The sequence below is a fragment of the Scleropages formosus genome, chromosome 7, assembly GCF_900964775.1.
Source record: "Scleropages formosus chromosome 7, fSclFor1.1, whole genome shotgun sequence".
NCBI classification, from domain to species: domain Eukaryota; kingdom Metazoa; phylum Chordata; class Actinopteri; order Osteoglossiformes; family Osteoglossidae; genus Scleropages; species Scleropages formosus.
In genome coordinates, this window is record NC_041812.1 from 20,545,595 (window position 1) to 20,573,191 (window position 27,597).

General features: G+C 46.4%; 1 protein-coding gene across 3 annotated transcripts in view; it reads left to right on the forward strand.

The window, feature by feature from the left end:
- Nucleotides 1–27,597, forward strand: part of dok4 (docking protein 4) — a 63,177-nt gene that overhangs the window by 13,939 nt on the left and 21,641 nt on the right. For 2 of the 3 annotated variants that reach the window (XM_018738919.2, XM_018738922.2), the window contains exon 2: nucleotides 20,023–20,323. In XM_018738919.2, coding sequence (XP_018594435.1) covers nucleotides 20,258–20,323 — 66 coding nt within the window. In that variant the 5' untranslated portion in view covers nucleotides 20,023–20,257. Of the gene's footprint in view, nucleotides 1–19,647; nucleotides 20,324–27,597 lie in introns of those variants that run through there. The other variant, XM_018738921.2, reaches the window with a different exon arrangement.

Genomic DNA, 27,597 nt, shown 5'->3' on the forward strand with positions numbered 1-27,597 from the left:
CGCTGATCCGTGTCCTTCGTTGGGCTCTTTTCTTGACCGTTGGCCACACGTAATTAAATGACGAGGGTAAGGTGTGACTACAGTTTTTGAAAGTGTTCCTAACGGTTCTGTTGCAGGAGCAGTGTGGGTGCTGCTGATGGTGGAAGATTCTCTTTTTTGTCATTAATTGTGGGGTTTTTTTGCTGTGTCATTTCAACAGAAACTCAGTAGGTCAACCCTGTACTCCTTCACACCTGGTCACTGGCTGAACTCGGCACGCCCAACGTGTCACAGAGAGGAAAAGCAATTTCTTGCATTGAAACAAGAGGTGCCACACCAGAAGAAAACACTAATAGGAATTTGCCCGTCTCAACTCCCTGTATCCCTATTCTGCGTGCGTCCGTTCCCCTTGTATGTGGCCCACTGGATCTGGTTTCCCTGCTGGTTTCAGAGACTTAAATCACCTAATCTCTGTCTGTCTCTCCACAAGCCATCAAAACCATGACCTCCTGTTGGTTTTATTGATTTATGGAAAGCATACCTCCATTGTGATTCAGCAACAAGTGAAGGGTAATGTCACTCAAATGCGCAGTGAAGAGAACTTTGGGGGGGGGGTGGTGAGAAATCAACAGTGTGGACCTCATGCATTTTGACATTAAGTCCCCGATGCGATTCCAGTGGCTTTTGCTGTTTTTAGATCCTCGCTCGTCTTTCTTCTGCTCTCCACATAAGTCTCAAGGTTGGGAGGGTTGAATGCGATCTATGTATGTGCATGGGCTGTCTTGGGATTTGGAGTGTGCTAGTGTGCGATGGTTTGATTGGAAAAACAGTGGATATTAAAAGGACCCACAGGGCTGAATTGGAGACGCTTCATTTCCCCTTCTTGGGTTAATGAGTCTTGCTTTGAAAAGCACCCAGAACGCGAGGTGTGTGATGGTACGCATCCGATAAAGAGGCACCAGGGTAGCAAGCATGTATCAGTTTTTAGGGAACTGCAAAATACAATAGCCCATCCTATGTTGTTTTGTGTATTTCTTTTGCAACTGGTAAAGCATAATCAGCTAGAGATGTAGTCCTCAATGCTGCTTCAGGAAGCCAGACTGGTAAATCTGTTCATTTATTCATTCCCAGTAACAATATCTATTTGAATTGTTTAATATTCATCACCAGAAAGCAAAAAAATTAAAATTCCTTCATGGAAGAATGGTTAAACCTTACAACACAAGCTCTGAGTTAACATCAGTTCCCATTTTTTGGCTGTACAAGTTCCACAATGAATGTATAAAAGTGCGAAATGTGTAAAATATTTCTGCATTCATATATACGAACTTTACAAACAGATTTCTGAAGTGAGCAATATTTGGTACCTGGCAGGATTGCCATGTGTTAACAATCCCACACAGAAATTAAAGTATAATATACAAGGATTAGTCAAAAAGTATCCGCATCTCGTAAAGAAGCGAGTAAGCACTGTTGTGGATACTTTTCGGCTTATCTTCATATTAACCGGAGACTTTCCAGGGAACGTTGCGTTCTTCCTGTCAGTCTTATGTCATTATAAAATTCCACAGCAGTGCTCTCTTTGGAGATTTGAAAAGACAGACTCTGGGGTCTGTACGCTTCCCTGTCCAATTAGCAAACAATCCTCCTCTCCCGGTTCTCTATCCATTTCCACCCAATAGGCATGGATTCTTCCTGTCCTGGTCGTCTTCGCTCTCCATGTGGTTAATGTAAGCTCCTCCTCATCCCGTGGCCTTCTCATGCGTCCGATTAGCATGAGCTCTTCCTTTCCTGCTCTAGTTCCCCATCTTAGTCGGCTGATCTCGTCCTCTTCCGCTTCTGCTCCCGTTTGCCTTTCCTCCCCGCTTTGAGGAAATCTACGGGCACGTTGATGGCCATCCGCCGTGTGCGCCGATGTCTAAGAAAATGTAAAATGGAGAAAATTAATACATGGATTGTGTCAGATGCTCTGCTTGCGTTTGGATAATATTTAACAGAAAACGAGTTTATATTTCCAGGCCGTTTGGGGTGAGCGGCGAGTGGGGTCGCGGCCGACGCACCATTAGGCGTGACCGCCCGAGGGACGTCGGTCCCTTTTCGATTCAAGTGCCGAATTATGGCGTGCGCTATGGATATATTTCACGGAGGAGTGGATCCCCGCTGAACTCGTGTTCCGCTCCGTAACAAGGTAACCTCCCCCCGAGCCTCAACCCGCTCCCACCGCGAGAGAACACAGAGTTCTCTCTGCTCTTGAAACCATCCCGCTGTCATCCCTACCCTTTATTACACGTCTCCCGTGACACTTCTCGTCTCAAAGAAGGTTCCCATCAGGGGAGATGGGCTCCGAGGTACAAGACAGACGTACTCATTTCTCCAGGAGCCAGACGGCACTGACAGTGAAGTGTTTTCCTCCTCCGAGCCAAACGCGTCTTTGTGAGACAACAGCGGCGGAATCCAGAGCGCCCGCTGAGAAAATATGGCATTGTCTTCCCGAGCGAGCTTCATCTCTCTCCCCGCTTCCCCGCTCTCTCCTGGGCAGTCGGGAGGTGTTCATTAACTCCTACGAGGTTCATCCATCCGCGGGCAAAATTTACGGCTTTTCCTTTGGGTCGCGTCTTGTAATGGAGTCGTCAGAGTCGCCTGGATTAATGCCGCTGTGCGGTTGGCAGCCGCGGCCGAGCTACGTACGTACGGTCCGCGGCGCTCTTACCTTAGCCTGGTTACTGTAAGGATATAATTAACTGTGTCCATAAACACTGGTCCGCTGTGCGGGCAAATGTACCTGCCCGAGTGTAGAATTAGCTGCCCTCATAAACACGGGCCTACTGAATAGCTAGCTAGGTCTGCCTGCGCACCTGTAATTATATCCACCCTTAAATTTAGACGGTTTATTTACATTTATTTACTTAGCTCATGCTTCTCTCCAAAGAAACTTACAATGATCTACTCATTTATACAGCAGGGTCATTCTTAGTACCGGAGGGTTTCCATTTATTTATTTATTTATTTTATTTATTTATTTATTTATTTTATTTATTTATTTTTTTCTTATTTTTTGGTGGTCTCCTTAATTAGTAATTACACCATTCTGGTTTTGAACGCGGTAATTTATTAGGAAATCACTCCCATCCGGGGCTCGTGTTTACACGGAATGTCTCCAGACACTTTTGTTCACGCACAAGCGGAACACCCACTGTCTGAACACACAGGTCTCAGGTAAACAAGGTTTAAGAGAACACTTTATTATGCATAAACAAAGCGGCAAACATCGCAAAATGCACAGTGGAAACAAAATAATGTCTCTCAAAACGCGTTCGCTCATCAGGTACCATCTGGGATGTGAGGACCCTCAACTGTTGGTTCATTTCGCAGCAAAAAGCGACCAAAGTGCGTCAGCTGTCGCTGCGAGGTGCTGCTTTTCAAGCGTAACGCGCCGACTTACAAAATATATACTGCATACGTGGCCAAGAAGGAAAGATTTTCCTTCTTTTCCTACCTATCGATCTGTTTCCTGGCGTTTGCAACTGCAGTTGCTTGCGCCTGTTAAAACGGACGTGCGCCGCAGTGGGACCGCTGTTTTAACCGTCTTTCAGCTTCTTTAGTCTCGCTTGGTTGGACGCCGTTACTTCTTGGCCCGATCAGCCGATCGTCCGCCTTCCTCGGCCGGGCCGAAAGCCGACAAACGGGTCTGGGAGGAATACAGATAACAAAGGGAGATCCTCCACAATGACTGCTTGTTGTTTTCTTTCGGCTGCGTGTTTGTCGCCTGCTCTTTGGCTACCTCTCCCAGAAGGTCATGGGCTCAAATTCACAGAGAGAACTTAAGAACTTTTGTCTTTCTCTTTTTTCCCCAAAAAAAAAAAGCAGGCATAGAAGGAAATAAAGTGTTGATAAATATACCTGTAAAAGAAATCGGTGTGGAAATATGATGAAGAACAGACTTGTCCAATGAATAGAGCAACACTTTCTTTCTGCTATTTGTTCCAGCAGTTATAATTTGATTGACGGACACAGCAGACATGGTTTTTATGTCAAGTGCAGTGGATGTATTTAGACATTTACATTTATTCATTTAGCTGACGCACACACATTCTCAGAACCGCTTGTCCCAGACGGGGTCGCGGAGCCAACCCGGTAACACAGGGTGTAAGGCCGGAGGGGGAGGGGACATACCCAGGACGAGACGCCAGTCTGTCGTAAGGCACCCCAAGCGGGACTCGAACCCCAGGCCTACCAGAGAGCAGGACTGTGGTCCAACCCACTACACCACTGCACCCCTACCCATTTAGCTGACACTTTTCTCTAAAGTGACTTACAGTGGATAGTATGTAGTGTTACTAGCCCACACACCTTATTCACTGTGGTGACTTACACTGCTAGATACACTACTTACACTGGGTCACTCATCCATACATCAGTGGAACACAAGATACATTGAGTTATGAACCTGGGTAATTTTTACTCTGTCAGTTCAGGGTAAGTACCTTGACCTAGGGTACTACAGCAAGAGGTGGGATTGGAACCTGGGTCATTGGGGGTCCGAAGGCAGCAGCTTTAAGCACCGTGCCACCTGCTGCTGAAGAAGCATTTCCATGTGTATGTTCTGAGGGGTAGTTCTGGGCCTGGCCTCGAGACAGTGTGTTTAGACATGTTTTCTGATTTGTATCAGAGCAGGAGATCCTAATCTGACCTCACTGCATTCCCAGGCTCCTCACTCCCGCACGCAACTTGTCCGCATTCCAGGACTGCAGGCAAGCCGGAGCTTCAGGGAGTCGGGAGAACCTCACGGTCGAGGACCACGACCAGCCGTGACGACCAAGGGTGCAGGAGGCTCATGGTGTCCTTCCTGTGGTGTTACCTTAGTCCCGGTCTTGTTCACACCTCAGACTGCACAGTCCTCCACTACATTGGTTCAGTTCTACCGGGGTGGGTTACTTCTGTGGGAACCACCTGCATCAGACCTGCGTGGCCATCAGGATGAGCAGACGCCCTGCTTACGAGGGTTTTGTTAGCATTGTTTTAGAGGTCATTTTTAGTTTATAATTAGAAAAAAAATAACAATGTTCTTTTTTAATTAGTCACGGAGAGCAACGCAGAGGCAGTAGTACACTGAGAAATTGCAAATAGATCCATGTACCATACATAAAACAAGGTTGATGGTTACAGTGTTTCGAGATATGATTATGTAACTGTCTAGTAAGTTACAGACTGGTGTTCAGAAATTCCAGAATTAATTTCAATTGTCATGCAGACCAAATTTTATTTATTCTATTTTTTCCCTCCCCAAGAAAGTAAAACACTTTTGCTTATTTCCAGACAGATCTTCAGGTGTGGACCACGACGGTGCGGTATATTTCCTTACAGTAATTAGCCTGTGTTTCACAACTTCATTAAAAACAAAGAATTTGGGCTCTGGTTTGACAAGAAAATAGAGGGGGACACATGAGCCTTTCTGCGACAGGTTTTTTGAGTGGTTGTTTGAACCCTGTTCCAGCGAGCTTGTATTATCATGCACTCTTCATCACATTTTCTTTTTCCAAACGGGTAACGGTGGAGCACTTAAAGCAGGATAGGTGTGGGGAATTTGCAGTAAAATCTCAGCTTCCCGCAGTTCCCAGCCCCATCTGCACCGAACGCCTCCTCCCGCCGCTCACTTGTCTGCCAACCTCATTAGCATTTATTACGTGAAGCACTAATGTCTGCTTGTGCAAGGCCTCGCATGGCAAGACGGTTGACCGGCGGGGGTGTCGGGAGCACTTCATTATTTGCGTGTAGCCCGGGGAGGTGGTCGTCTCCTGAGCGCTCGTCCGTGTTTCAGCCTGCGTCAGCGCCGCTTTGTTTGGCCTGCGCAGGCGCGAGGCTTCCAGCGTGGGGTCGGTGCACGAAGAGCGCCGTATCGCCTGTGATTGATCCCCGTGTGCCATTTGGGTCCCCGCAATCCAGGAGCGACGTTCAGGCGGTGTTCCCGCACAGGCGCCGTCGGCTGTTAATTCCCGTGTTTTTTCTCGGGAGCGCGGTCGGGGAGAACCTCGGGGCCCCGGCCCTGCCTAGGGACGCGGAATCCCCTGCCGTGATGGATTTATTGACATAACGTCTCCCAAAGGACTCTTGCGTAGCGCCTTTTGAAAGGCATGAAAATATGCAGGAGGACCGTGTGTTAAGGTAAATAAGTAAGAATCGCCGTGTGAGAACAGCAAATTGCTCCTCTCTAGGCTCGCCGTGAGGGATCCCGTGAATGAAAGGCAGAGTTCTTCTGCGCTGTAGACCAAAGAGCCGGCTGTGGCAAGATGCGATATTCACTTGCGAGCCCCGTTTTGGAGACCGTTTTTGAAATTTGCAAGCGTTTCAAGGCACAGTAAAGAGACTTGAGGGCCAGAACGGGATTCGGGGTGATGCTGCTGGGGGGGAGGCGATGCGGGTGGATAAATTCTCCCAGTCGTGGTCTTGGCTCCCAGGCAGATTTAAAATAAAGCCACGGGGATTATGCGTGGAGGGAGGCCGCGCCTCTCTGAGCTTTGTCAGGAATCGGACACCGCTTCAGAGAACTGGCGCGCCTGCTGTTTGGCCCCTTCATCCCAGCACACACACACACACACACACAAAAACGTGTGCATGCATGCAAAGCTCATACACACCCTGCTTCCTCTCCCTTCTTCTTCATGTTGTCTTCAGGTGTTTAATTTGCATCCCCGTCCTTGTTCCTCTCCCACCTCTGCGACTGAGGACACCCGACCGTGAGTTACTCAGAGAGGTACCGCCTGGCGGGTGTGTAGAGGAGCAGCGCAGACCAACTGGTGGCCACGGAGCGGGGCTGTTGGGCTTGGTGAGGGGGGGCTGTGGGGCAGCCCTGGGAGGTCTGTAAGATCACATAACATGAAAGCCTTCGCTAATCCCCCGGCACTGCTGATAGGAGCCCCGTTGCTGCCCCACAGTCGACTCCCGTTCAGTGTGCCGCAGACCTGGAGGTCCGTCCGCTGGTGGGTGTTGGGGGGGGGGTCACGTTTATACCTCTAGGGGGCCTGTGGCCTGCGACTGTGAAGGATGAGGCCATTGCCCTGACAACTGCCCCTGCCAGCATGAGGCTTAGACCGAGAGTCGTCATAAGGAAGGGTTCTCTGGCGAGCTACCCTTACTGGACCCCTCTCAACCCCTGCACCCCCATCACACTCATAACAGTGTCTCTGAACGACATTGGTACAGTCAGGTCTGCAAGACTTTGGTTCCGCAGCCACCCCTCTGACTGCAGTCCTGCACACCAGCTGATGTTATGAGAGTGGGATGTGTGTGTGTGTGTGAGAGAGAGAAAGTATGTCTATGCTGGGGATAATAGTGGTTTTACTAAAGAAACAGAGACACAGTCCTAATGTCTGCACAGTGGTTAGAGCTGCGGCATTTGTACCTGAAGGGCTCAGGTGTGAATCCAGACTTCTACTGCAGTACCCTTGGTCAAGGTGCTTAGCCTGAAACGATGAGGTAGAAATTACCCAGCTTTATATATGGGTAAATAGTTGTAAGTAGCTTAACATTGTGAGTTGCTTTGGAGAAAAGTATCAGCTAAATATGTAGATGTAAAATAATCATATAGGTGCGAATGTGTGCAATGGACTTGGGGTACCCTGCCTCATACCCTGTGCTTCCTGGATAGACTCTAGACCGCTGTGACCCCGAACTGGAAAAGTGTTCATTGATAACGAACGGGTGAATGAATGAATGGGTGTGGAGTAGAAACTGAAGCCTCGTTCAGCGCTGAATCAGAATGCGCGCGTCGTTTGTTATGACACTGCGTTGTAATGAAGCCAAGAAGGGTGTAATTACTGACTCTCGGCGTGTTCCGATAAACCCGGAAACCCGGATGGGCGAATGTTTGCATAGGATTGGGTTGCGCCCCGGCTCCGAGACTCGTACCTGTTATCGGTTCATTTGTTGCTGTTGAACCCTGTTCCCACACAGTTTTTACAGTTGGAAACCGTCTTTGTTTTCACGGTGTGAGCAGGGTCACAGGTGACTGTCTGCTCTCTGCCTAGATGCCACTTCCTGCCCTTGAGCAAGGTACTTAGCCCATGAGGCAATAACAATTATTTGTATATAATACATACTGTATGTGATATTTATAAAGATATTTTACAAATATTTTATAGAAAGAAAAATTTGTATGTATGAAACCACTGTCACTGAGAGGAAGATGAGCCCCCCTATCTGTCTTAATCTTTTTCCGTGTTGGCATGTGCGAGTGCATGCTGTCAGACATTCATTCAGGCATGTGTGGATCAGGAGTATCTGTGTGTGTGTGTGTGTGTGTGTGTGTGTGTGAGGGTATTTTGCTACCTTTTTTATTGTGTGTGACTGTGAAGGCATGCGGGTGCTGTGCTCTCTCTGCAGATCATTTGTGCACATGCACTTCTGTGTGTGTGTGTGTGTGTGTGTGTGTGTGTGAGGATTCTTTTTGTTATCTGAGTGTATCTGCTGGGAGAGGCCTGGAGACGCGCTGTCTGGCCAGCCCTTGTCCGAGAGCGCGGATCTCTGTTTGTTCACTGCAGCTGTAGCGCTCCGCCGAAACCCCTGGATTGCCCCCCCACGGAGGCGCCGAGGTCACGGGCAGGTGAGACCAACTCCGTGGGACACTCGAGATCAGCACTCCTGCCCGTTCTGATTTCCTGCCCTCGATTGTTAACCCCCACAGGATGGGGGACGCACCGACTATGGGAAACACTACACTCCCCCAGAGCGATCATATCTGTAGCAGAGGTAGCATGTTGGCAAGGATTAGCCGTATCTTAACGTTTTCTTCCCTGCCAGCGTGCCTCTGTGAAGTCATAATTTCCTTTTACCTTTGTTCTCACATACAGTATATGTAGTTTGGGGTGAATATGTCCTTAGCATTTCCCTCTCGTAACACAGCAAGCAGCTTTTGGTACATAATAAGTCAAAATCTTCTATTTTTCAACTCTGTGGAGTTTTTTTCTACCTGTGAAAACAAACGTGTACAGACAAACAGTGCCTTGCGAAAGTGTTCAGACCATTGCATTGACCGGTTCTCCCATTTCACTGAGTCACAAATGGTACATTGAAATTTCATGCCCTCCTATCAATAATTTCCTGTTTCTTTCTATACAGGGTCTCTAAGAAAGGTAATTGTGATGATTATTATAAAAGTGTTCTGTGACAGTTAGTGGTATACTAGTGTAATTCATTACTGCATTTATGTAAGTATTCTCTGTTATTTAACATTTGACTTTGCAGTTGAACAGGTCCTCATCAGCTAATCAGCAGAGGTGTTACTGAGTCCAGTCGTTTGTCAGAGCGAATCAGCAGAGGCGTTACTGACTTCACACAAATCGTGCCATATTGGTGCCTTTCATCATTACTGCTTTATGTAAACCTTTTCGGAGAACAAAACAAACTCGCTCTTTGAAATAACAAAGTACGTTTAAACATTTCACTGTAATGAATAACATAATGGTATAGGTACAATATTTTTGCACTACAGCTGCTCAGCATGTCTGTGGTGCAACATTGCAGAGCTCACCCATCTGAAATATTGTAATTGCTTCTCCCAGTTTATTTTTTCTCCTTTTTTGCCATGGCTGCCTGAACATACTAGGGTTTTAACAGCCACGTTTGCGTCACGTTTGTAGCTCGTGCATTAATTACATGAGGTGTTGCTAGTGATCATTGAGGCTACAGATCTGGCACAAGGGGGTTGTGCTGGGGGTCTCCCTGGTGGTCCCACAGTAGCCAGTGGAGACTAATGTCATCTGTGGTTATGGAAGGTGTCATATGTTTGGTCCTCCATTACAGCTCAGGAGATTATTACATAAATTAATTACACCACAGTTTCAGAATGCTAGCAAAGGCAAATATGCTCAAGCAGCGAGGGCCGTATTTTTAAGACAAGCAGAATTATATTCTCAGTTTTACTCATATACTAATTTACTGAGTAAGTGTGTTGGTGGTCAGCTTGAGTGCAGCTTTCATGCTGTGATCAGATGTGGTAGTCTGCAACGTACTAGATTTTGATCGTGTAAAAACGTAGGTCCTACCCTCAAATTTATGGAAATACTTCGCAAGTGTATAAAATTCCAATTCTTTGATTTTGAAGGGAATTGTTCCCGCACTGTCACACATGGAGGGGGGCTACAAATGGTAGTGTGGTTAGAGTCCTCACCTTCCACAAAAAAGGGCCTAGGATCGAATCCTGCTCCTGATTTAGTACCCATGACCAACGTACATACCCTGAATTCATCCAGTAAAATCACCCAGCTGTGTAAATGGGTGAATGATGGAAGTAGTTTAGTATAGAATGCCAACACCATAAGTCGCTTGGTAAAAAAAGTCTGCTAAGTTAATAAATAATAACTGCAGCTTTGTTGTAACCTGTACATGTGAACAAGAGGCCTTACATCTTTCCAGGTAGTATGTACATGCTGAGAGGGAAGGGATGTGTATAATGATTATGGCTGTGTCTTCTCTCAGTAACTGAATTTATCGAGTTTTGACTGCTCTGAGGAACCCTGTTAGCATTTGCTGCGCTGTTTTCTTAGTTTCTCTTCTTTCTGCAGCTTCATCTCGTGCTTTTTTGGTCCCTCTTCTCCACAACGTCTCTGCTGTCCTTCAAGCCTGCCCTCGGAGATATCCAGTTGATTAGCGCTCCGCCGCATTCCCCCCACCGATCGGCCACCGAGTGTTTCCATTACGGCGTCGCTGGCCAATCAGGGTCACCGCTCTGTTTCCCCGTAATTCTCTTTGTGCTAATTCGAGAGGCAAACACCCCTGGAATGAATGACGCCTCCTGGCCCTTGAGAAAGTCTGTGCGGTGTCCTTGACCAGAGGTGCAAGTGAATGACACCCTTTAATGAAAGTAGAGTGTGAGCCTTTGCACTGTTGATTTGCCGGAACCTTCCACGGAACTCCTCTGCTAAGCGTTTGACGGCAGAACAAAGGCAGGAGGGCTGTTTGTGTCACAGAGTTCTGCTGAATTTACACCATTCACCCCGTTCTTGTTCTTGAGAAAGCCATTCATGCCACAGAGCCTTTGTTCCCCTTCCCTTTCTTCTCTGGCTAAACAAATGCTGGTTCAGTATCGAAAGCTAATGTATAGGTTTGCATCAAGCATGGAGATGTTTTCAGCCGCTCTTTCCTTAACATAAACGGACCGATCCCAGAAAAAGCGATCGCGTTGTTGCCGTGAGTATGACCGTGGGTTAGAGTGGGAAAATAAAATTGTATATTCATTGATTTGCAACATTTTATCCAAACATTTTTTTTAATTGTCTTGCAGCTCTGCTTGCTCGCTTTTTTAATAGTTGCACTACATCTCGTTTCGATACACTGGTCATATTTTTTAATAGTTCTAATCCCACTTTGGAAATAGAGTGATTCAGTTCCAAATGCAGTTCAGCTATTGACGTTGAATCAACATTTCTGGTCTCGAATGGACAACAAGTCAATGATGGTACTAGACTCTGACTTGAGGTACGTAACTAGCTGCAGTCCTTCACCGCATCAATGTCTACTAGTCTTGTATTTGTCAGTGAGTTCCAGGATTTTCTACATCTCGTTAGATGGCAACAGTCTTGCACATCCTTAGATGAATATTTGTTACGAAAGACCTCTCTCTCTCTCTGTCTCTTGGGTCAGCGGTGTGACGTCGGCTAGTTTCCCACCTGGCCAGGTTCATGTTAGACAGGTCTGTGAGCCGTGACGCTGTCCTGTTCAGGAGTCCGACACAGCCGGAACAGCTCCTGTTGAGCCCTCGTCCCTCTTGAATCTCATTGCAGCGTCTCATTCACACCTCAAACATACAACTTGTCACATAGTCGGTGCCACCATCAATCATCTCGGCCACATCTTCTCTCTTCGTCATCAAAATCTTCGCCATCAGTTCTGACGCAGTATGTTGCTGCAGTGTAGTGTCAGCAGATGATGAAGGAAGGGAAGGAAAGGGACCTCCCAGGGGCCTCGAGTGATAAGGACCTGGGTTGTCTGACTCTCTGCTGCCTCCTGTCTCCCCAGAGGATCATTGTGGAGTCGGGAGATTAATTGGGTGAGAGGATTCGTTTTGACGTACGTCTCCGGGCAGGCAGGAGAAGGGGGGTGGCTGCCATGGGGGCTGGTTACTGGGGTCTGCTGGGATTCTCTGCTTACGCAGACACTGGAGCTGTTAATTTGGCTGCATGAATTGCATCAAGATGCAAGAGGAGAGGCTTAGCAAAAGCTTGAATTTTAGTGCAGGCTTTTTCTTACAAGCACAAAGTTTTATAAAAAAAGTTTATGTTTTAAAAAAAAAAAAAAAAAAAAAAAAAAATCCCAGCTTCTTAAAATCTCCTTTCGCTGTGTCTCTTGCTCGTAAATTATTTAGTTTCATATCCATCTGTTAGAATGTCACCCAAAATGACTTGTGTAGAATGCAATTTGCCAGTCTTTACAGCAAGATGTTTTGCTGTAGGCAGTTGAGGTTAACTGCCTTTGTGAGATGCACAACAGCAGAGTCTCTCTGGGGACTGAAACTGGGTCTCAAGTGCAGTTCTTGAACCATGATGTCTCCTTTATTTGGGCACTCTGTACCTTCACGGACAGCCTGCTTGGAAACCTCATCTGAAGCCGACAGCTGTCTCATGCACAAAGTCCCCTCCCACATGTTGTCTCATCTGGGCTAACGGCTTTCGGATGAAGGTGTTACAGCAATTTCAAGCTGGTGCTTACTTGGTCAGGAACGTAAATAGTGGCCTTCATGTGATAGGGTCAAATGATGTCCATGGAGGGAGGGAAATGAGGCCAACATGAGCAGCCTCTTTCCCTCTTTGTGTGTGTGTGTGTGTGTGTGTGTGTGTGTGTGTGTGTGTGTGTGTGTAAGGTATACATATATGAGTGGGTAGATGCCCATGATGTAGTTTTTGGTGAGAGTGGGTGCTTGGTCACAAAAGTGCTAATTCGGTTTGGTGGTAATTTTTGGCTGTACTCTTGTGGCATTTAGCAGCTATCCTATGAAGTTTCTGTCTCTCCCTCTTAGTGAGCTCTAACTTGTGACCACTGTTCTTCTTTGAAGTTGCATATTGTCCATGTTTGGCATGTGATGTCATAGATTTTGAGACTTTTCTCCTTAACACATTACAATTTTTTCCAGTATTTGTGACCATTGAAGCCGCAATTTGGGTACTGTTTGGGTACCTTTTGACCTCTTTGCAGCTCTCTTAGTTACATCATGTTGCTCAGAAAACTCACATATGAAAGTGCTAATTGTCAGTTGTCAAACCTTCGCTGTAGGTGACCCATGCTGCTCATTGGCAACATGAAATGACTGACCTCTGTAGCTACATTTGTAATTGTGATAGATACTTCAAAGGCACCCTCCTTTTTCGTGTGGTGTTTTGCCTATGCACGCGTGTCTGTGTGTGTCAGTCAAAGGATGACCTGTACAACCTGTATACACGACCTCCATGACTTTTGATGGCCCTTCCGTCAACCTTATATTCTTTTGTAGTTCCAAGGTTTGGTTATAACGTCTAACGATGCTCATGTACTATACAGTAACATTGGTCGATCATATTTCCCATTGTTGGATGTCCGTAGTGTTTGGGTGTCCAGCAGTTATTGCATTCTATTTACAAAACTTGTTGTTTGTTATTCCCTTTTATTTAAAATACTGATGTATGGATGAGTGACTCAATGTAAGTAGTGTATCTACCAGTGTAAGTCACCTTGGTGAATAAGGTGTGTGGGCTGATAACACTACATAGAGTTCACTGGAAGTTGCTTTGGACAAAAGCGTCTGCTGAATAAATAATAAATAAAATAAATAGTGAGCAAGTGAAAAGGGGAGTATTTTGGTGGTGCTGAAGTGAAGAGCAGACGATGATAGATTTACAATTGAGAATACTGCTGCAGAATGAAATTATAATACTCTTCTGTTTATTATTATTCTATATTTGTATTATTTTAACATGACTGATGTGTGAAGTTAGTGATAAAATATAAGAAACCCTTTTTATACAACATAGCATTCCTGCATGTTAATTGTTTATATGTCCTTATGGTTCATAAAATGTAAGGGAACCCGGTGATAAGTTGAGGGCCACCTGTACAAAAGGTACGTTATTTGGTCTCCTGCTGTCAAATGATCAGTTTTATCCCCAAGTGTCTGCTAGAGCAGAAGCAAAAGAGAAATGTGTAATGTGCAATTTCCTGTCTCTAAAATCTGCTCTTTAGTCCCTGTATGCAACAATGCTATGTTTTCCCCCTCTGCACCCATTCCTGGGCCAATTCGGATGGTGTGGCTCTTAGGACTGACCTAATACTGACGATCAGACCCTCGTGGGCCTCTCGGATGCCAGATACTGCGGAACGTCTGGCATAATGCAGCGGGAGAGCATCTTGCCCACCTGCTGCGACGTTGCCACGGTGCCCGTCTGCTCCAAGCTCACCTTTCAGCACTGCTCGCTGTGAGCTCACCTGGCGCCGCCGCCGCTGAGATCAGTTTCCATTCCCTGCGGAGCCCAGGTACAGGGGCGCCCATCTGTTATGAGCTCATGGGCCAGACGTGAACCCAATCCTGCACGGGCACCCCTGCTGATGCCAAGCCGCTACAGGGTCTGAGACTAGCATAAGCACTCACTAGCAATACGCGTCACATGGTCACGCTATGGCCTGGCTGTGACGAAGCAGTCTATCCCCAAACATCTGCCAAATAGCTGCGTGACTCTGTTCAGCTGTGTTTAGTTGTATTTATCAGGGGATAACAGTGGCTAAAGAATCTAGCCTGCAAGGAGTGCCTCTTTGCACCCTTAGCAAAATGTCCCATTCTGCTTTAGCGATAACTTCAACCTTGGACGGTTTAAGTGTTATGACAAATGGGCAAATAATACATGAGTTCCTGGGACAGAAGAAAGAGCTGCCCTTGTAATTAAATAATTCCACGTTTAATTCAGATTTTTACTATAATAATAATTTTTGCCATAAAATATCCTGTTATATACGTCGCTTTGTATTAAGTGGCTGTAAAGATGCTGTAACACTAAGGCTCTCCGAATGAGGATATCAGAAATAAAACGGTTTGAACTGCCGACCCTTTACAGTCGGATAACAATCTGCTCATCTGTTTTAACCATATTAGGTTCATCTTAGGCTTGTCCAGCCCTTCTCAGAGGGGATCTCAGTGAGATAACAAGAGTGCGGATGCTAACTGCGCTAGCGACCCAGCCTGGCCGGACACTTTCTTTTGCATTTATTTCCCTCTCTGCGGCCACTGCTCAGACATGCTGTGCGTGAAGTGCTCCGATTCCACTCTTTCTTTGATATATGGCCCCCGAGTCAGATAATTGGATCACGAGTCATTGCCGAGATGGTGATTGTGTTTCTTTGAGAAAAGATGAGTTTAAAGGGAATTAAAGGGCGCTCACACTACACGCAACTGGAAAAGTGCAATCAGCAAGAGTAAGAAAAAGTACATGATGCTCACAAGTTTTTTTTTTTTTTTTTTTTTTTTTTTTTTGCAAGGAGTGGTTTCGGTTTTAAAGCTTACATGCATTTCCAACAACTTGACTGTTGGCTTCAGATTTTTAAGCCATGCGAAGGATGTATGGCAAGTTATCCATGAAAAATACAGCTGTAAAGGAGACATTTTTTGTTTCAAGCTAGGTTTTTTTAGAAACTGAGATCAGAAGCTCTGTTGTGGTGGAATGACCTCCCTCTCTCACTCAGAACTGCTGAATCCTGCTCAAAAATCAAGAAGGGTCTGAAAAGGTACCTTTTGAACTCCAGGTAGTACCAGAACCAGGTTACCAGGTTGAGATATTATTTGATTATATTTCCCAGCAGAGGGGGTGCGGTGGTGCGGTGGTGCAGTGGGTTGGACCGGGTCCTGCTCTCTGGTGGGGTTGGGGTTCAAGCCCTGCTTGGGGTGCCTTGCGACAGACTGGTGTCCTGTCCTGGGTGCGTCCCCTCCCCCTCCAGCCTTATGCCCTGTGTTGCCAGGTTAGGCTCCAGCTCCCCACAACCCCAAATGGGACAAGCGGTTCACACAGTATGTGTGTGTATTTCCTAGCACCTTGTGTTTTCATCATAGGGTTCAAGGTTTTCAATGTGGTGTTTCAGCAACTTACTGGAAGTAGTGAGGGAGATGGATGTCACTTTCAATCTGCGTCTTCCCTCTTCCTTAGACCCTAAACCCATCCCTTTAAGAAACTTCTCTGGTCGGCTTTTGGGAAGGCAGAATTTAATGGTGTCTGGATGTGTTAGCACTTTATTAACGTCCTTACATCTCGTTCTCCGAGACGCTCGTCTACTCGGGAAAACGTGGCTAATTGAGCCCTGGCCCAGGATCTGGCAATCCTTTAAGCCCCTGCTTACAGAATAATCAAAGCTTTGACACGTTTTCCAGGAGACTACAAGACGAAGCTTCGCCAGCTGCACAGTGTTCTGGATGACTGAGGACAAACGAGGAAATGTTTTTGTTGTTGTTTTGCCTCAAGCAATTATCTGTACGATAGCAAGCAAATGCGAACAAGTCATCTGCTCACTCTGGGCCTCTGAAGGGAAATCTGCAATACTCATTGATCATCAGCAATGGTCAGCTGGATCTTCTCTGGGTTGCCATTGAGCAGGTGCAGAGGAAAGCTTTTAGTTGTGACCGCCTACCTTCAGTTCTCTATTTTGTTTTGCGTTTTTGGGTTACTGCGTACGCGCTTCTCGGCTTACGTCATCGATCATTCTGAACCCCTTCCCTGCGGGGGCGGGAAAGAAACTGATGCGAGGAGCTCTGCCGATCGGCACGTCTTGCCTCATCCCCTCTACTTGCCCCTCTTGGAATGGGATTTGTTCTTCGGCCCCAACCCTGAGTGCTAACCACATCCCGCTGGCTGTTCAGTACTATGAGGGCATGGCTCGAGCCATCCCAACATCCCTTGGGTACAATTACTCTGCTGGCACAGCATCTCCCACCTCCTGCCTCAGGTGAGAGTGGACAGTACTGGCCGCAGTGTGTGTCTCAGCTCTCATTCGATTTCTCCATCATAGTGCTCAGTGAAATGTCTCAAAAGTCAGGTGAGGTGTGACATCAAGAAATCACCAGGGATCTCTGCAGGGCAGCAGGTGATGTAGTGGTTAGAGCTGTTACTTCTGGACAAAGTTTACAGGTCAGAGTCCCTCATGCTGCTGGAGTACTCTTGACCAAGGTACTTACCTTTAATTGATACATTAAAAAATAATTACTCGCCTGTATAAATGGGCATGTCATTGATTGTGCATTTGTCTTTTATGTGCGATGTGTTGTGTCAACCTGTGTTTGGTATGTGCAGCCTGAGGAACGGTGTTAGCTTTGCTCTTGAATTGGACTGTCTTCTCAGTATTCTGTAATATTTGACCGTATTAAGCTGTTCAAGGCTCAACGTTAACTGTCCGGGACAAATAATTTGCTTAAATTTTCGTGATTGGGCGACAGGTGCACCATAAATTAAGGTGAAATTTTAAGAAATTTTATGGAAATTGATGAGCACCATCATAATAGAGAAAAGATATGATGTCACTAATTCCATCACAAGGATTTTCATTTAGAAATAGTTATTGCGATTAGAGGGCGCGGTGGCGCAGTAGGTTGGACCACAGTCCTGCTCTCCGGTAGGTCTGGGGTTCGAGTGCAGCTTGGGATGCCTTGTGATGGACTGGCGTCCCGTCCTGGGTGTGTCCCCTCCCCCTCCGGCCCTATGCCCTGTGTTGCTGGGTAGGCTCCGGTTCCCCTGCGACCCTGTATGGGACAAGTGGTTCTGGGGGAAAAAAAAAAAAAAAAAAATAGTTATTGCTATGAAGCACCAAAACTTGTAAAAAAGTGAAGCATACTTACATCAACATCTCACTATTTTGGAGTGTTTTTGTAAGTACGGTTTCTTTGACATGATTCCCAGATTGCCTAAATCTAATAACGGTTTACAAGGATATTTTAAATCTCGACATATACTCATTTATGGTGTTTCAGTACGTTCCAGAATTGGACAGTTAGGAAAGTTGATATGGTAGGTAAAGTGAATGTGTCTGTCCTGTGTACAGCCAAACACAAAAGATTAATGCTGAGTGTTTGTGCTCATCTGCTGTCATGGGTCACCTTCTGATCACGTCTACAGCAAGAGAGAGATGATTCCAGTGGATTCGGTGTCACACGCCACACAGACCGCCGCAAAGTTACGCTGAAATGGTTTCACGATTTGGCTTCGCCGAAAATACGGAAATCCGAAGCTCAAAAACTTTGAGTCTGATGATCCATTTTTAAAATATTAAGAATTATTAACAGCGCTGGGTAATTTTTTGTCCACACATCACACACACATTTTCTGAACCACTTGTCCCATACGGGGTCGCGGGGAACCGGAGCCAACCCGGCAACACAGGGCGTAAGGCTGGAAAGAGAGGGGACAAACCCAGGACAGGACACCAGTCTGTCACAAGACACCCCAAGCGGGACTCGAACCCCAGACCCACTAGAGAGTAGGACCCGGTCCAACCCACTGCGCCACCGCACCCCCTGCGTTTTTTGTCCATTTTTATTTAAATAGTCTAAAAAAAATTAGTTTGACGAAAGAACAGCGCTGTGTCACAGAAACACTGAGACAGTACAGTGAGGACTTATAAAAACATCCCTGCACACAAAAATGAGCCAAAGTTCAAAAGGTTACAGTATTTCACAGGAATGATCACGTAACTCCATCTAATAAGTTCCAGAGGGGCATTCAGACATTCCACAGTTCCTCTGAATTATCGTGCAGATCAGAAGTTATTTTTTTTTCTCGTGGAACTTTGGTCATCCACATATTTACAGAGGGAACTGCAGGTGTGGACTCTAACAATAAAGTATGTTTCCTTACCAGGTTCTATGACCTCATCAAAAAACACTCATTTGGATTGTGTTTTACCAAGAAAACAGTGGGACCAAACAAAACTTTTTGTTGAAGATTTTTTGAGTGGTTGAGAGACCCCTGCCGCAGTCATCTGTTCTTATTGTCAACGTGATACACTATATGGGTAGTTAGAACTCCTACTATTTTCCTGTAAGTGTAAGACAAATACACTAATTCAGCCCGAGTGAGTTCAAATGCCTGAACAGCTGATATGACTTCTAAGAAGCATCTGCATTGTCTGATTGTGTGCACCTTTTCATTTTGAACTTGATATAATACTCAATTAAATTGAAATTGACGCTCGTTTATGCTGAAATATCACCAAATCCCATTAAAATGAATGCAACTAATGATAACTTGAAGTAATTATTATAACAAAACATAACAAGGCAGTTTCCCTGCATGAATTGCTCCATAATACTGTACGGATGTCTGCCTGTGCTCATTCGGCTCTAATGTAGCTATTACTTATAGCGCACTTATCATCCACTGTCAAACAATTCATACATACATATGATACTCGGTGTATTAATTAAACCTTCAATGAAAAAAACAGTAAAGACGAAAGAAGTCGGTGAGAACAATGCAAAATAATTCACACTAAGTTGACACGGTTTGGACAGTCCAGACAAGGCCTATAATAATAATAATAATGATTACTGAGATCATAACAGGTGAAACTAGCGAACGAGGGCTGACGGAGCTTGAGAAGTTTACGAAGCACGAGCCGAACCATAACATCTGGATCATGGTGGCTCCGGTCTCGCGCCGTTCGGCGGGAGGAAAGCAAAATCCAGATTCGGTCCTCTTAAATACAAAGTTGGCGTATTAAATGAAACCGCTTACAACCTTGAGTTCTCATAAACCGAACGCTCGTATCTTGGCGAATAGCTGTATTACTGTGACTTTACCATTATTGAGACGCAGGGATTTTTTTCGAAAAATCACAATTTGTCACCTATGCTGCCACCAAAGCGTGCCGCATAAAAGCACATGTCAAGTGCTGGCCTTGCAGCCACTTCTGTGTGAGGGTATCTGCCTGCCAAATGAATAATGTAGCCAAATGTCCTGTGGGTTATTTTTCCAGCCGCCGCCACCATCCGCTGTCATTCTTTATGAATAATAGATTTTTTGTGCCTTTTTTCCCCCCCATCTCATCCAGGGAGCCCTGAAGTAGCGCAGCGACCACTATGGCGTGCGAGTGAGAGCTGAACCCCGTGCTGCCAGGACTGGGGCGAGTCACAGCGGAGGACAGCGGGAGAACGGGAAGCTCAGGAGGAAGAGTCTGCGTGAGGGGAGGTGGTGGTGAAGGTGAGGTGGAGGGACAGCTGCTCCACGGGACGGACGGCGCGGATGATAGACCCCGCCTGGCACCCCCGCCTTCGGCTGCCGCGGAGATGGCTTCCAACTTCAACGACATCGTCAAGCAGGGCTACGTCCGCATGCGGAGCAGGAAACTAGGGGTGAGCCGCGTACGGCGGATCCGACGCGCCGACGTTCATGCGCAGCGCGCACTTCCCGGCGCTTCGTATATTCGAACCCAAAGGGAGACACCGGGTAGCGTTGTTGCTGGAGTTGCTGTCGGTACACTTTGAGGACCCACGTTCAAATCTTACGTCCTGCTGTAGCGCCCTCGATCGAGGTGTTTTCCCTGAATTTCTACAGTACGAATTTTCAAGTTGTGTAGATGAGCGACTCAGTCTCAAGCTTTGTTGCTTAACATCGGATGTTGCTTAAAATAAATCGGTCTATGAAAATTTAACGTTTGGTACCCAGGAGGGTGTAGGCTGTATGACTTGGACAGTTCTCGGGCGACTAACCGCAGACGGACAATCGAAAGTCGGGTGTAAGATACAGAGCTGGCAGAGTCACGGAGGACAGTGAAACAGGACGTTTCTTAATGTCTTAAATGCAAAATGTACTCATAACTTTGAAAGCCACCTCACGCTAACCCATTTGCTTCATATGGGGGAAAAATAAGCGCTCGAATATTCCCTGTACACGAACTGAGCTTGTTGGGTAATGGCACGAGCGGGGAGCGCGGGGCTTCGGAGCGCTGCCTTGAGACAGTAACACTCTAAACCGATGGATTTGTGTGCTCTGGGCCCTGAATAATCCTGGCTTATTTCAACATGTTGTGCCAAACCTCTTGGATACAAGCTCCAAATCTGTACAGCATATCAAGGGGTTTGCTCCAGCCGTGGGTTTTCTCCCCATCTCGTCTTACGCTTGCCGTCACCCTCCTGCTCTCTGGCGCCCCTCTTGGGCGGGCTCGGTACTGCAGGCTCTTACCACATTGTGTTGAGCGCGTGGCCAGTGTGCAGTTACAGAACGAGACCAGAAGTGAGGATCTGTTACAGCCCAGAGAGAGAACCTCAGAGCGAACATCTCAACATCTTTGTCCTGTTTTTTTTTTTGTAAGAACTTTTGCTTATGCCTCTCTGTATGGGCAGCTGGCGCTGTAGTGGTTAGTGCTGCTACCTTCAGCTGTAGTGCCCTTGAGTAGGTTACCCAGCTCTATAAATGGGTAAATAATTGTAAACAGCTTAACACTCTAAGTCACTCTGGAGAAAAACATCAGCTAAATAAATACATGTAATATAGCACAATTCTTGCGTTCAGCTATCTTAAATAGGTTCAGCGCCAGAGTACATTCCAGATCGTGCTCCGATGTTCAAGTGCAAACCTATTGTATTTTCTAAAAGTCCCACATAAGATGCCTGGAGAGGCAGCTTTCTGTTACTTTGCGCTGAATTTATGGGACAAAATTCCACTGTGTATTAAGCTGTGTGGGTTTTGTGAATAGTTTTTTAAAAAAAAAAAAAGTTGCTGAAAACATTGTCGAACTTATGGTTTTAACGAGCATATTAATGTTATGTTTAATTATCCCAATGCCAGTTCCTTCAGACCCCTAAGATTTAGTTTTTTATTTTTAGTTTTTATTATCAGTCAGTTTCTCTTTTGATAAAGCGCTTGAAACTGTAAAACTGATGAGAAAGGTGCTGTATCAATAAAGCTATTATTATTATTATTATTATTATTATTATTAATACATGGATTTGATATTGAGGTTTGGGGAAGATTTTCCGTTGTTCCATCAAGTGCACAGAGAACTTGTTATTTTTTCAGTATGCCCGTCCCGGTACGAGCCCTTCTTTTGTCTCTGTTCTGTTGCTCGCTCTTCCACGTGACGAAAGATGGAGTGACGCAGCCGGTCGGTGGGACGTTCTGCAGCGTGCCGGTCCCGGGCACTAAAGAGTGGATGCTGAAGAAAAGCGGAACCTCGCGCCGCTCCGTCTCCCGTTCGCTCGCACCCGTTCCTTGCGCCTCCCTCTCTCTCCAGCCGCCACGGCAAATGAATTGGAATGAGAGTGTGCTGTTTTCATTGTTGAACAAATGTAATTCCTAATTGTGAGACAATTCCCTCAGCTGTTTAATATTACACTCATGTGCTAAACACTAACATAATATTATATCAAAATCCCTGTGCTGTGACAGAGTTTTTTATATACCATGTTAATCGTGCTTTTCCTCTTATATAATCATAGCGTATGAAACTTCTCTGCGCTGAATACCCAGAAGTGTACTTCTTTCAGAGGCAATCTTTGCTGGCTGTTTGCTCTTTAATTTGCAGCTGTCTCGCTGTCCCTCCAGCTATGCCGGGTTACAGACTACCGGCTTTAGTGGTCCGAGGTTTGGCTGGGCTGGGGGTGGTCAGATGATTGGGTGGGACACTTCGTGGGCAGGGTGCGGCTCCGAAGGTGGGCGTGGAGGAAGGCCTGAAGCGATGAGAGGCTCCCGGGCAATCGGTGGGCTTCCCATCTGGATTCGCACTTCAGCAAACCCCCTAGGTCATTTGCGTATTCTCCAGTGGCGAAACAAGCTAGTTCTCCATACTGGTTTCAGTGGGAAAATGTGGAAGCAGCCGCGAGAGGAAGCTCTTCTGCCGGTTCTTGGAATTGCGAGCGACACCCTGACGCTGTGCTGTCGGTTGACGGCGGCTCTTGCGCCTCCTTCTGTGCCCAGTCAGCTGATGCTTCTGTCGATTTGGGTCCCGCTCATCTCGTAGCGACAGCCCTTCTGAGCTATTTGACCGTGAACTCGTGACCAGCTTCCCAATCCTGTTCACGTCCTTCAGTCAGCAGACAGCCACATAAGTCCTTTTGCTCTTATGTGGTTCTGCACTGCCGCCTCCCCCCGCCTCCTCTCCACGGTCCCTCACCCCCACGGGCTCCTCCCGTCTGGGGGAGGCTAATTAGCTTACCCCTTCACCCGCCTCCTTGCGCTCCTCCCGAGGTTAAATTAAAACCAAGAACCCAATCGCTCTAATTAGTGCTTACTTAACATTCGATTCCTGACTGCGTTCCATCTCGGTGCCTCACCCGGTTTTGCCCTAATTGCCCGCTTAGTCCGTCACCTCGGCTTCTCTGCCTCGCCCCCGCGGCACCCCTTTGGAGCTCCGCTCGGTAACAAGGGCTGCAGAAGCGTTACCGGGAGGCAGGGCCGCACCGCTCCTGCGGATCTCTGGCTGTTCAACGGAGCAAGGACGGCGCCACGCGAGGAAGCGCGCAATTAGAGTCCGTCCCTCGTTGTGCCGTTGCATTGTGGGACAGATGGTGGATTCTGTGCTGCTCTCGTTTCTCTGCAGCTCCTCGCCGGGCGTGCAGAGATCGGCAGCCGCGCTTTTCCGTTTTGTCTCCGCATCGTCGCCAGAGAAACGGTGCGGCGGCTGCCTGCCTTGCGAGTTGACGCCGCCCAGGCATTTCGGTTACCGCTGTCGCGCAATTGTTCCCACGGACCCCCCCTTGTTCATTCGGAGTGGGATGTTCTCCCGTTGGGCCTTCAACATCCTCCTCACGTCCCGGTGTCCAAGACTGCCATCGAGCTTGATTACACGTTGCCGTGATGATCCGTTCCGCCCATTAGCATTCTGTCTCCGTAGCCGGGGTGCGAGGGCTGGAGTCGGGCTTGGTGATGGGCGGACGAGACGACACACTACAGGACAGGGGAGAAAAAGGACAAAAGAGATGAAAAATCAAAGACCGGTTTCAGGATTCGATGCGCTCCCTGCTTGTGAAATGCCGAGATGTTTCATCCGCTCCTGATATTTCACCTGGTCCCGCTGTCTCCGCACACACCGGCACGCACCATCACACACCGTGACAATTCACGGTGCTCATTTGCTCCCGGATGCCACTTTAACGTGATGCGATGTGGTTCTTCTCACGTACCCCTCTGCAGCAGTGGTTCGTCATATGCTTAACTGCCGTCCTGCCACCGCGATGGAGCCGCTGTGCTTAAGCACCTGACACTAGTGCTTCTGTCGGAGCTAGTTCCGCAGTACATCATACTGCCACTACCCTTCGTTCCCGGATCAATGTGAACAAACTGGCTAAATGACTCCTGACTGGACTTGACCATCTATGTAAGAATGCTGCTGAATAGCCCCGGGGCTTTGCTCTTGGGGAAAAATGATCAATACTCCGAAACAGTTGATGGCCATGCAGTATTTTGCTTTTGGAGGAATCCTACATAACCTTACAAAGAGCTGCGAGATACGTGAAACATGTTTTCAGTCATTTTCAAAGCTATCCGATTTTTTTTTGCTTTTTTTTTGCGCTATATTGATTGTCATTTTGGACACGATGGTTTGCTTGACCTAGTCGTTTCCATTTGCCGCAAAGGTAGACGTCTTAGTCGGGCGCCTTACAGTCTTCCCAAAGAGTCACTTGTTGAGAAGTACTTGCCGAAATGGTGCGGCAACTAATTTGTTGGACATGCACAAGACCAGTTCTGAAGACCTTCTTCTTCATTTTGAAAGGACCAAGTATTATGCTACCATCCAAAAATACATTTTCTGCATTTGCATTTTTTCCTTCAGATGATGCTTTTCTCCAAAGCAACTAACAGTACTAACCTACTTACATAGATGTACCCATTTCTACTGACGAATCATTTTTATTGTATCATTTCAAGGTAATGACCTTCTTCGAGGGTGCCACAGCAGGAGGCTGGATTGGAACCGTGGTTTTTTGGCTAAGGCAGGGGCTGTAACTGTTACGCCCCCTGTTGCCCCCTCGTTGCAGTTTTCGGTATTCTGTGTTCCACACATGCAGTTCCTGCTCTTTGCCGTCTTGCAGATGAAGGAGATTTTCCTTCCATGCCCTTGGTCTGCTTTTTAGGCATCTCTTATCACTGAAAACACCTGTGCTAGTGGGACTCATCAGCCATTAGACAGAGAGCATCAGCCTGATGGCCTCATTATTCCAGCTTTCTCCTCCTCCCCCGTCTTCAAAATCTCTTTGAAATCCAAAGAGTCAGGTCTGCAGGCAAACGGATGTTTCATCGCCGTTTGTCCGTCACACAATGGGTGCGAGGCCTTCGCAGCAGGTCTGCGGAGCCATTCTTCTCCCCCCAGTAAAGCACCTGTCCCGCTGTGTGACAGAGAAATATTTCACCCAGGAAATGGACAAAACCAGGAGGGAAGACACATGACCGTCGCCGCAGAGAAAATAAAGTGGCTCCTCACATATTCTTTCACCCTCCCACCCCGCTTTCTCTAAGGACTCCCATGCAGCTCAGCTAGCGAAGATGATCATCAGCAGTGTGGTCATCTTACCTGGAGTTCCATAACAGTGGGACGTCATTGTTATGTAACTGGGGGATGGGCAAAGTCTGAAGGATGCTACAAAATTTTTAGAACGCAGCTGGGATTTGGAGTCAGCAGGTGCCGGAGGCACCGACTCTTCACCAGTCTGGTCAACGGCTGGAGCCTCTTGCATCTGCTGACTCCAAATCCCAGTTGTGTTGTAAACATTCTGGATGTCCCTTGGATAAATTTGCATGTTTAAAAAAAAAAAAAGCACATTCATAAACAGCGCATATACCCATATGCATAAATCTGTCACGCGAAAAACATAAGGGTTTGGGACGGCTGGACCCAAGTGCAGCGTCGTTCGTCCGGAGACGAGGGATGAGGCAAGTTCTCGGTATCGGGGACCGGCGAAGGGTCGGTCGATCGGCGGTCAGGGTCAGAGCAAAGATCCATGTGCGAGGTCAGGGGACTTAGCAAAGGGTTGGTCGAACGGCGAACGGGACAGGAACGAGGATCCGTGGACGTGGTCGGGAAACGAAGCGAAGAGTCAGAAACCGGAGGACGTAACGAAGAGCTAGCGATGCTTGTGAACGAAGAGTCACGAGAAAGGGCGGTTGTCCCTGACGAGATTCCGCAAAGGTCTGGGAGTTGCGGAGTGTCTTTTAAAGGGTAGGTGCTGAACTGGAGTCAGGTGCTGTCGATTGAGTTGTGGGCGTGGACGTGACAAAAACAAGGGCTAATGGTTTAAAAGATCGTTTGCTACGCTCTTCCACATCTGCCCGCTTGGTGGTCCCGCGCACGAAAGGTGAAGCACGGATGTTCTCAGTTCTGGCTCCGTTGTAGTGGAACGACCTCCCCCTCTCACTCAGAACTGCTGAACCTCTGTCCACATTTAAAAAGGTTCTTAAAACTCTCCTCTTCCAGACTCACTTCACCCATGATCTCTTAAGTTCATGCATGGTATAAATATTCATGATCATGCTCAGTCCTTTACACAGGTTCTCCTGCAATGTAATATAAACGTTTATATGATCTCTAAAAAAAAAAAAAAACTAGGAAGGTGATTGGAAATCGGCGATATTCCGGTAAAGTTTTCTGCAACTACTTGTATGATGAACGTCAGTGCATATGGTGAAGAAAACAAACCAACTGTACTTTAAAATCACACATCTACAGCTATGTCTCTTTCTCCTAATGTCATGCACACGTTGTATTTTCTATGAGATGTACGTTGCTTTGGAGAAAAGCGTCTGCTAAATGAATAAATGTAAATGTAAAGGGTTCCAGTGTTTCAGGTATGATCATGTAACCCTATCTAATAAGTTCCAGAAAGGTTTGCAGACATTCAAGGATTTCTCAGAATCGTCATGTAGATAAAACGTTAAATTCTAGTGGATGTTAAACATTTTGACCGTCCGCGTATTTACAAAGGTGATGTGAGAACATGTCATTTCCCTTTGTTTAATAACACTATATAACAAATTTTATTATTAGAATTTTTTTGCATTTTCCATTTAGTTTTGTTATATTAATCATACTTTTGGCATTATTTTGTACTATATGTCAGTGTTTTGAAAATGTTCCACATTCTAGAAATTAGCAATTTTGGTGATTTTTCTACCTGGTTCCAAGCACCGAATATTCCAGTTTTAGGATCCGAGGCTTCCTAGAATGTTCTGGTGCCTTCTACAATCTTCTAATGGCTATAAAATACCACACTAAAACTGACACTCTAGAAGAAATAGTTGTATTTCTGTAATCAGTAAACTTTAATCATAATCAACACAAAAATTGACATAATTAAGAACTTTGACAAATTTTGCTCCGTTGTGTAATTAATTTAAATAAATAAAATAAATATACAATAATGGTAAAATACATTTCCTGGCCAGGTATGTCAGCAGGCTACTTTGGGTAACTTGAATCAATACAGAATTGTTTCTTCCTTTAAGCAACATGAGCATAGACATTTGGAACTGACACGAAATAGGCCAGCGCATGTTCTCAGATGTAGCGTATGATCTGTAAATGCTAAACTCTACAACTTCCAGGAGCGCTTGGTCTTTACAGCACGGCTGCTTCACTCAATGCTTATTTCGTACAGTTACAGGGATTCATGTGAGGCTTTTGTTAAGGAAAGAA